Source organism: Propithecus coquereli, unplaced genomic scaffold (assembly GCF_000956105.1).
Source record: "Propithecus coquereli isolate 6110/MARCELLA unplaced genomic scaffold, Pcoq_1.0 Scaffold404, whole genome shotgun sequence".
Classification (NCBI taxonomy): Eukaryota; Metazoa; Chordata; class Mammalia; order Primates; family Indriidae; genus Propithecus; species Propithecus coquereli.
Window position 1 is genome coordinate 607,631 of NW_012149775.1, and position 9,608 is coordinate 617,238.

At 48.0% G+C, this 9,608-nt stretch overlaps 2 protein-coding genes across 8 annotated transcripts in view; both read left to right on the forward strand.

The window, feature by feature from the left end:
- MDC1 (mediator of DNA-damage checkpoint 1) overlaps nt 1-3,729 on the forward strand; it is a 15,282-nt gene extending 11,553 nt beyond the window's left edge. For 3 of the 5 annotated variants that reach the window (XM_012652906.1, XM_012652908.1, XM_012652907.1), the window contains exons 11-15: nt 78-1,263; nt 1,378-1,560; nt 1,782-1,907; nt 2,015-2,125; nt 3,397-3,729. In XM_012652906.1, coding sequence (XP_012508360.1) covers nt 78-1,263; nt 1,378-1,560; nt 1,782-1,907; nt 2,015-2,125; nt 3,397-3,564 — 1,774 coding nt within the window. In that variant the 3' untranslated portion in view covers nt 3,565-3,729. The remainder of the gene's footprint in view (nt 1-77; nt 1,264-1,377; nt 1,561-1,781; nt 1,908-2,014; nt 2,126-3,396) is intronic. The other 2 variants (XM_012652909.1, XM_012652910.1) reach the window with 2 other exon arrangements.
- Nucleotides 3,730-6,920: 3,191 nt separating this feature from the next.
- On the forward strand, nt 6,921-9,608 carry NRM (nurim (nuclear envelope membrane protein)). 3 transcript variants are annotated; one of them, XM_012652954.1, is made up of 4 exons: nt 6,921-7,053; nt 7,650-7,846; nt 8,403-8,597; nt 8,962-9,608. In XM_012652954.1, the coding sequence occupies exons 1-4, from the start codon at nt 6,921-6,923 to the stop codon at nt 9,241-9,243; spliced, it is 807 nt and encodes a 268-aa protein (XP_012508408.1). In that variant the 3' UTR covers nt 9,244-9,608. The 3 variants fall into 3 exon arrangements, with proteins under 3 accessions (XP_012508408.1, XP_012508409.1, XP_012508410.1); XM_012652955.1 differs by having other exon boundaries at nt 8,421-8,597; XM_012652956.1 differs by lacking the exon at nt 8,403-8,597 and having other exon boundaries at nt 8,962-9,462.

Genomic DNA, 9,608 nt, shown 5'->3' on the forward strand with positions numbered 1-9,608 from the left:
GCCCCTGAGCTGCAGCCTTCCACTTCCACAGACCAGCCTGTCACCCCAAAGCCCACATCTCGGGCCACTCGGGGCAGGACAAATAGGTCCTCTGTCAAGACCCCTGACCCAATTGTCCCCACAACCCCTGAGCTCCAGCCTTCTAGCTCCACAGTCCAACCTGTCACCCCAAAGCCCACATCTTGGGCCACTAGGGGCAGAACAAATACATCCTCTGTTAAGGGTCCCGAACCAGTTGTCCCCACAGCCCCTGAGCTACAGCCTTCCACTTCCATAGACCAGCCCGTCACCCCAAAGCGCACATCTCGGGCCACTCGGGGCAGGACAAATAGGTCCTCTGTCAAGACCCCTGACCCAATTGTCCCCACAACCCCTGAGCTCCAGCCTTCTGCCTCCACAGCCCAGCCTGTCACCCCAAAGCCCACATCTTGGGCCACTAAGGGCAGGACTCATAGGTCCTCTGTCAAGACTTCCAAACTAGTTGAACCCACAACCTCTGATCTTGAGCTTCCCACTCCCACAGACCAACATGTCACCCCCGAGGCCATAGTTCAGGGTGGTCAGAGCAAGACACTAAGGTCTTCCACAATAAGTGTTGTGCCAGTTCCTACCACCCCTGAATTCCAGTCTCCTGTCACCACAGACCAGCCTGTTTCCCCTGAGCCGATTCCTCAAGCCAGTTGCAGCAGGAGACAGAGAGCTGCTGGGAAGCATGGTTCCCTCTCAGCTCCCATTGTCCACAAGACTTGCTCTGCATCGCCTGAACCTAAATCCCCATCCTCAAGGAACCAAAAACAGGGAGCAGTGAGAGCAGCTGAGTCCCTTACAACCATTCCTGAGCCTGCCTTTCCCCAGCTGCTCGAGGCATCCCAGATCGAAAAGGTGGAAGCAGCAGATAGATCTGGGTTCACCCCAGAGCCCCAGCCTAAGGCCTCTCAAAGCCGCAAGAGGCCTTTAGCTACCGTGGATTCACCTCCACTTCCAAAACGGTCCCAAAGAGGGGAAGTCTCCCAGAAGACCGCGTTCCTCAAGGAAGAGGAAGATACTGCAGAGAGGCCAGGAAAAGAGGTGAGAAGAGGGCTGGGGCCACAAAGCTGGGAAAAAGGGCTCAGAAATTCCCACCAAGATCTTTCTCAATTCCAGGATGTAGTGATTCCAGCACCAGGCAAGAGAAAGAGGGACCAGGTAGAGGAGGAGCCCAAGGGAATATCAAGCCGCAGTCTCCGACGGACTAAACCTAACCAAGAATCGCCAGTCCCCAAAGTAGGAGAGAGGGACATGGGGTTCCATGGGGGAGAGACGGGAGAATAGGAGGAGCCCTGGGGGATTGTAGAGGGCATGGGCTGCTGTGACCAGCTCCGGCCACCCCCTCCACAGGTGCTCTTCACAGGAGTGGTGGATGCTCGAGGAGAACGGGCAGTGCTGGCACTGGGGGGAAGTCTGGCCAGCTCAGTGGCAGAGGCTTCCCACCTGGTCACTGATCGAATCCGCCGGACAGTCAAGTTCCTGTGTGCCCTGGGGCGGGGGATCCCCATCCTCTCGCTGGACTGGCTGCATCAGGTGAGAGGCCAGGAGATGACGACAGACGAACGGAGTAGTGATAGGAGAAGATGCTCGTGTAGCACTTTAGAAAGTGGTGGGAGGGAAGAGGGGATATAGAAAGATGGGGCATTAGTGAGGCTGAATTCATTGAAATGTTTTGTGACTTCTCTACAAATGCTAGGCAGGAGAGTGGGTGAGGGGCTGGGCTGAGCTTTGATGCTGACTGCTGCCACCCTTAGTCCCGCAAGGCTGGTTGCTTCTTGCCCCCGGATGAATATGTGGTGATCGATCCTGAACAGGAGAAGAACTTTGGCTTCAGCCTTCGAGATGCTCTGAGCCGGGCTCGGGAACGAAGGCTGCTGGAGGTGAGAGGCTGTCTTCTGCCCAGTGCTTCAACCCTCCATCCAGTGGTTTCCCAGCAGTCCATGGCCTGTCAGTGGTACACCACTGGCTCTGCATTTCTTTGCCTTAGGGCTATGAGATTCATGTGACCCCTGGAGTCCAGCCACCCCCACCTCAGATGGGAGAGATCATCAGCTGCTGTGGAGGCACTGTCCTCCCCAACATGCCCCGGTCCTATAAGGTATGATTGGTACATTCTGGGTCTGGTGAAGTGGCAGTTAAAGATGTGGCTGGAATGGGAAAGGCTGGAGGAAAAAACGGAGGTACAGATGGGAAGTAGAGTCTTGAGAGGGTAGGGAACAGAGCTGTGGTACAGAAAGGGACAGGAAGTGTGGAACAGATCTGCTGATACCAAATGGACTTATCTTTATTACGTATTTTTGAAATTTTCAAATATACACAAAAGGAGAAAAAATAATGTAATGTAATGGACCCCCATATACCAGTTACCCAGATTCAACAGTTTAGATTATGCTACATTTGCTCCATCTATCCCTTCTTTTCTTTTGTTTTCTTTGCTGAAGTATTTTATTTTGTCAGTTTTTTTTAGAGAGAGTCTCCCACTCCATCACCCATGCTGGAGTGCAGTGGTGCAATGGTAGCTCACTACAGCCTCCAACTCCTGGGCCCAAGTGATCCTCCTGCCTTAGCCTCCCAAGTAGCTGGGACTATAGGTGCAAACCACCACATTCGGCTAATTTTTTTTTTTTTTCTAGAGATGGTGTCTCACCATATTGCTCAGGCTGGTTTCGAACTCCTGGACTTAAGCTATTCTCCCACTTTGGCCTCCCAAAGTTCTGGGATTACAGGCATCAGCCACCACGCCTCTTTGCTAAAATATTTTAAAGCAAATGCAAATATATTATTTCTTCTTCCATATTTAAGTATACATCTCTAAGAAATATGTACATTTTATTACATAATCACAACATCATTGTTGATCCCTAAGAAAATTAACAATAGTTCTTGGTCATTTTTTCACACTCCATTAATAAAATTTCTCCACTTGTCTGAAAAACGTCCTGGAGTTATTCAAATCAGGATTCAGATAAGGTCCACGCACTGCTGCACTTGTAGCTCTTAGTTCTCTTTTACTCTAGAGCATCCCCCAACCTACACTCCCTTTTTTATGCCACTGACTTCCTGCAGAGACTAGGTCAATTGTCCTTCAGAATGTTCCCCAGTCTGGATTTTTTTGTTTGCTCCTTTGATGTATCATTTATCTTGTTCCTGTACCTTCTATATTTCCTGTAAATTGTAGTTAATTTTAAAAGCATGCATAAATTCAGGTTCAACTTTTCTGGCAAGAACACTTCATAGACAATGCAGTGTGCTTCATATGGCTTCATATCAGGAGGTACTATTTTAGTGGTGCTAAGACTGATTATTGGGTCCTGAACCCATTTCTAAGACTTTTCACCTGACTTTCTGTCTTTGCTTTGTCTTCCCCAGCCTCGGAGAATTGTGATCACATGCCCCCAGGACTTCCCTCGATGCTCCATTCCGTTGCGAGTTGGGCTGCCCCTCCTCTCACCTGAGTTCCTGCTGACAGGTGTGCTGAAGCAGGAAGCCAAGCCGCAGGCCTTTGTCCTCTCTACTTTGGAAATGTCATCCACCTGAAAACTCCAGCAACCTTTTCTCTCCCAGACCAATAAATAAAGTATTAGAAAATATTTGGAAGAAAAAACTCAGGGCTTTAGAAAAGATTGGGGTACACTAGTATGACTCTAGGGAACATGGGTGGGACCAGAAAGGTTTATGGGTAAACAGAAAGAGAGATTGGGAGCCACAGATTTTTTTTTTTAAGTGGCCATTTTAAAAATGGCTAATCCTATGCTCTGATATCTTAAGTAGCTGTTCATCTTTAGCCAGATTGATGTAGTTATTGCTCCATGGCACTCATGGTTTCCTGCTTCCTATTTGGAAACCACCTCTCTTTTTTTCTTACTGGGATTCTTACTCTTTCTCTAAAGAAAGTGGAAACAACTTTGGGGTCAGGAACTTGAAGAGATGCTTGGAGTGAATAGATGTGAAGGTAGAGTTATGGAATGCTACTAAACATTTTCTTCTCTCCTGGCCTCTGAAAGCATCCTTTAGCTTTGACTTTGAGCAAGTCTCTGTACTTTTCTGGCCTGCTTTTCCAGTGTTTATAAAATTAGAGCTTAGGTTTGACCTCTGTGATAAATAAATATTCACTCTGTGCCTTATGGTATAGTGCAGTTTTTTTTTAGTATCTGGGTCTTGAGACACAAACTTTTTTTTAAATAGTTATGGACTTGTATTTAATTTATCATTATCTTCTATTTAGGGAAAATCATATAACATTTCTTAAATTTTAAAAGTTGGTTGATTACAAGGATGTGGAGAAATTGGAACCCTTATACATTGCTGGTGGGAATGTAAAATGGTTCAGCCTCTGCAGTAAAAAGCGATGGTTCTCAAAAAGTTAAACACAGAATTACCATATGATCCAGCAATTCTGCTCCTAGGTAAATACCCCAAAGAATTGAAAATAGTTGAAATAGTTGTTCAAACATGAATGTTCATATCATTGCTTTTCACAAAAGCCAAAAGATGGAAACAACACAAATATTCGTCAGTGGATGAATGGATAAACAATTGTGATATACCCATATAACAGAGTATTATTCAACCTTAAAAAAAAGGGTAAAGTACTAATACATGTTACAACGTTTTGAAAATGAACCTCAGAAACACTTTGCTAAGTGAAAGAAGCTAGACACAAAAGGACACATTTTATGATTCCACTTATATGCAATATCCAGAATAGGTAAATTCTGATTTGTGGTTGCCAGAGGCTGGGGGGAAGGGAAGATGGGGAGTAACTGTTTAATGGGTATAGAATTTTATTTTGGGGTGATGAAAATGTTTTGAAACTAGATAAGATGGTGGTTGTATACATTGCTAACATACTAAATGCCACTGTAATGTTCTCTTTAAAATGGCTAATTTTATGTTGTGTGAATTTCACTTCAATTAAAAAAAATTGGCTGATTAGTTTTGTATACTTTTCTGCATGTAAGTTATACTTAAGTTTGGAAAACTTTGGTATAGTAGAAATAGCATGAGCTCTGCCAAGCACTGTGCTGGCTTTCCAACATATCTAATCTCGTAATACACATTAACACAGCCATTGTGTATGGCACACAGTAGCACCCAAATAAATATTAGTCCCTTTGCACAATTCAAAGCCTTCCTACTACATGAAATTGTCACATCCCCGAGGCCCTCGGATTCCTTACAGTACCTACTGTCTCTAGAGCACCATATAGCACTCAAGTATGCTCCCTCTTCATGACTGGTATTATTTAAGTGCCCCAATTTAAACTTCTAGAGAATAAGGATCTTTTCTTACACTTACAATGCTTCTAATGTGCCAAAGCTTGTAGCACATTGCTTTGTGTCATGTCTCTTACCAGTCACAGTCCTACCAGGAAATGGATAGCACAAATTAGGATAATTTAGGGGACAGTTTAATAAAGTGTGATAATTGCAAAGTAGGCAGGGTATAGGGAAATCACCAAGAATAGTGCATGCAGTACCGTAGTACCCACAGTTCCGCTGTGACCACCTCCAAGCTCAAAAAGATGAGAGTAGAGCGGTCATTAGAGGGTCTCCTCAATAAAAACTGTGACCTTCATTGATGTAGTCCATTCAGGACAACTTCCTGAAGCAGAAAGCAGGGTGGAGACTCAATCTAGAAGGAAGACAAGATATCTGGTACAGTACACAATAGCATTGATTCAGAGGCCGGTGGGAGTACTGAGCCTAGGAGGGGGAGGAGGAATTTGGAGCCCGTGGGATGCTGCTTGGCAATTTTCTCACCCCTTAACCCACAGGACTAGCAGCTTCCTTTAATCATGTCAGGCAATTTTCATCTCTCTGGACCTATGTTTCTTCTATCTATAAGTTGAGGGAGTTAGTCTGATATCTAAGGTCCCTATTATGCACATAGCTACTGTGACTAGGTCCTCAGTGACATGATCTTCAATTCTGAAAGACAAAAGGTTATTACCACAAATATTTTAACATATTTTTACTCTAATGGTTACAAATCAACAATCTCTGACACTATTAGAACAAACCTTTCAGTATTACAGCAAGTTCTTTGTCCTCAGCAAGTGGAGAGGCAACAACTCAACTTTGTAATAAGTTACTGAATAAGTATTATTTTATGGTAAAATAGTCACATTCAAAAAAATCTAACAAGATGTAATAGGTAATTCAGAGTTTGGGTTCTCAGCCTGGGTCAACAGTCGGTTCTCTCACCGTTCGTTATTAAAGTGTGGTTTTATTTCCAATTTGTCAATTTTTATTTGTTTCTGCTTTTTCTGTTCTAAGAAATTTTTGCCTGCCCTCAGCTTGTGAACATCTTTTCCTATTTTTCTTTTTCTTTTTTTTTATTTCAGCATATTACGGGGATACAAATGTTTAGGTTATGTATTATTGCCTTTGCCCCACCCGAGTCAGAGCTTCAAGCGTGTCCATCCCCCAGACGGTGCGCACTGCATCCATCTGGTGTCATTATTAAAGTGTTAACTGAGGTTTTGAAACCTCTGGCTCTGGTTGTTTTCCAGCCACGGTTAACTTAAAGGGGGGCTCATAATATTCTGTTTCCACAAGAATCCTGCAAGAGAGGAATTGTCTTCATTTTAGATGGGAAATCTAGCCGAGCTGAGATTCAACCTACGTGGGTGATTGCAGAGCCGCTGTCCCTTAACACACCTTAGGATTCTAACGTCCCCATCTGTGACGCGGAGGTTGCAGGCTCGGAACCGAATCTCGGCACCGGTCCCGCAGCTCGGCGGGGGATGGCGGCGCCGGGCTGGCCGGAAGGGCGCGCAGGAGCCCCGCCCTGGTGGGCGGGATCCTGGACTGAGGGCGGGGCCTGGGGCGGGGCCTGAGGCCGCGGGAATCCCAAACCCGCCCCTTTCCCCGCCCCTCAGTTTCTCGCCATGGCCCCTGCACTGCTCCTGGTCCCTGCTGCCCTCGCCTCTTTCATCCTGGCCTTTGGCACCGGAGTGGAGTTCGTGCGCTTTACCTCCCTTCGGCCACTTCTCGGAGGGATTCCGGAGTCTGGTGGTCCGGGTGAGCGGGAGGGATCGAGGATGAGCTCCCGGGAAGGAAGGTGCAGCGGCGGAGAGGGAGTGAGGGCGGGGCTTGGAGACAAATGATTGGGGAAGTCCTGGGGAGGGGACTCGAACCTTGAAAGCTGCGGAGAAGCTGCCTGGGAGGGAGACCTGAGAGCTAAATTAGGACCTCAAGGGATTAGTGGTTTGGAGAGGCGGGAGAGTGAGGACTGAGGTGGAGGGAAAGGATGATAACCAGAGTATTTTTAAGGGAAGTGTTTTGTGGAGAGGATTTTGGAGAGGAGAGTGTTAAAAAGAGGGAGCATTTGGAGAACCTAAATAAGAGGGTCATTCCAGCGGTGGCTCTCCTGACATGCTTTTTGTGACTGCCCAACATGCATTTTTCTATGAATCCTCTTCCCCAGGTCTGAAGGAGGCCTAGGGAAGAGGAAAGAAACAAGGAATGGAAAAGTGAAGTGGGCACGGCCTAGAGAGGAAGCATTAAGGCTCTTGAAACTAATAAGGGACCTGGGGCCCCAAGAGGAGACGAGGGTAGAAGGAAATGGTCTACCATCTTCTTGATCTTTTGTCCCTTTCTCCCTCAACTACCCTTAGTCTCCCGCCAGGGATGGATGGCTGCCCTGCAGGACCGCGGCATCCTTGCCGCTCTGGCTTGGGATCTAGGGCTCCTGCTACTATTTGTTGGGCAGCACAGCCTCATGGCAACTGAGACCGTGAAGGCGTGGACATCTCGGTACTTTGGGGTCCTTCAGAGGTCACTGTATGTGGCTTGCACTGCCCTAGCCTTGCAGGTATGAGGCCCTGGCAGCTGAGTCCCCAAGGGAAACTGAGTGTGGGAGGGATGTTCTGGTTTGGAGAGACAAAATGTAGGTTAAGGAGCAGAACTGAGGGTGTTCAGGACTTTAATCTCAGCTTCCATTCCTCCACAACACATATCCTACTTTCTATCAAGAAGGGTGTACTCATCATTCTTCAAACATGACATATGCGTTCTCACCTTTGCAACTTTGTTCATGTTATCCTGCTTGAGATCCCCCTTTAACTCCTCTTCAGTACTACCCTTTCTTCAAAACCACTTCCCTACATCTTAAAAGAAGGATTTCCAGTTAGTACTTGTGCTTGGCATAGGCTACTTTGTGTACTTATCAGGTCACCCACATCTGTTCTATAAGTCTTCAGGGTACAGACAGGCTATCCTTACCTCCTTAGGACCTCACCCAGCACCCTCCACATGGTGAATATTTGTTGGTGGTGCTTATGAGAGAGGTGGGAGAGAGCTGCTGGCTAGGCCAAGGTGGGGACAGCCTCTGGGTCTGAGTGGGCAGGGCAGGCTTCTGCGATATCCAGTCCCTCATCTTTCTCCAGCTGGTGATGCGGTGCTGGGAGCCTGTACCCAGAGGCCCTGTGTTGTGGGAGGCTCGGGCTGAGCCATGGGCCACCTGGGTGCCCCTCCTGTGCTTTGTGCTCCACGTCATTTCCTGGCTCCTCATCTTCAGCATCCTTCTCGTCTTTGACTACGCTGAGCTCATGGGCCTCAAACAGGTGAGGCTCTCAGATCTCTACCTGAGATTTCTGACCCTTTTTAGAACTCCTTTTTCCCTTCGTCCAAGGATCTCCCTCCCCTTCTTCCCATGCTCTTCTACCTTCCCCTGGCCTTCTACTCCCTCACCTTCCTTTCTTGCGAGACAGTCTCCCTTCAACCTTACCCCAAAAGGCAGCAACCGTGGGCCTCCTGGGCCTCGAGAAGGTGCACAGACCTTCCAGAGATCAGGATCAGGGGCCCAAGTCTCAGGAGGGAGTTCCTGGGCCTGAATTCTAGGAATGTGGTGTCCAGAAGAGGAGGAAAGAGGTGGCTAAATAGGGAAAAGGCCTTGACTCCATTTTTAAGCTGTTCTCCCTCTCCTAGGTGTACTACCATGTGCTGGGGTTAGGTGAGCCTCTAGCCTTGAAGTCTCCCCGGGCTCTGAGACTCTTCTCCCACCTGCGCCACCCAGTGTGTGTGGAGCTGCTGACAGTGCTGTGGGTGGTGCCCACCCTGGGCACTGACCGACTCCTCCTTGCTCTCCTCCTTACCCTCTACCTGGGCCTGGCTCACGGACTTGACCAGCAAGACCTCCGCTACCTCCGCGCTCAGCTACAAAGAAAACTTCACCTGCTCTCCAGGCCCCAGGATGGGGATGCGGAATGAGGAGCCAACTCTGGTTCCAAGTCCTGTACTTCCGCTCCCCCTCGAATTCTAAATCCTTTTACATCCAGTCCCTGGCTGCTTCAGACCAGGGGCTCAAAGCCACGACTGAAGGAGCTGCCCTTTCCACTACCTGAGGCTTCATTCCGTGGGTCCACCTCCAAACCCTGAAGTCTGAGTTTCAGTCACTGGACTCCAAGGTCTACTTTACACCCACCAGGAAGAGGGGGCGTGGCACTTATCTGTACCCTCCCAGTTTAGGGCATGACACCCCCCCACAACAGCCTCGTCACAAGGAAAGGTTCTGCCCTGACTACTCCCTGGGCACTGTTACCTCGCCCCTGCACCTCAGGGATCCCCTGCTCCAC

Coding starts and splice junctions, on each gene's coding strand:
- NRM (XM_012652954.1), top strand. CDS start 6,921: ATGGCCCCTGCACTGCTCCTGGTCCCTGCTGCCCTCGCCTCTTTCATC. Junction 7,054..7,649: donor TCCGGAGTCTGGTGGTCCGG/GTGAGCGGGAGG, acceptor AACTACCCTTAG/TCTCCCGCCAGGGATGGATG. Junction 7,847..8,402: donor GCACTGCCCTAGCCTTGCAG/GTATGAGGCCCT, acceptor TGCGATATCCAG/TCCCTCATCTTTCTCCAGCT.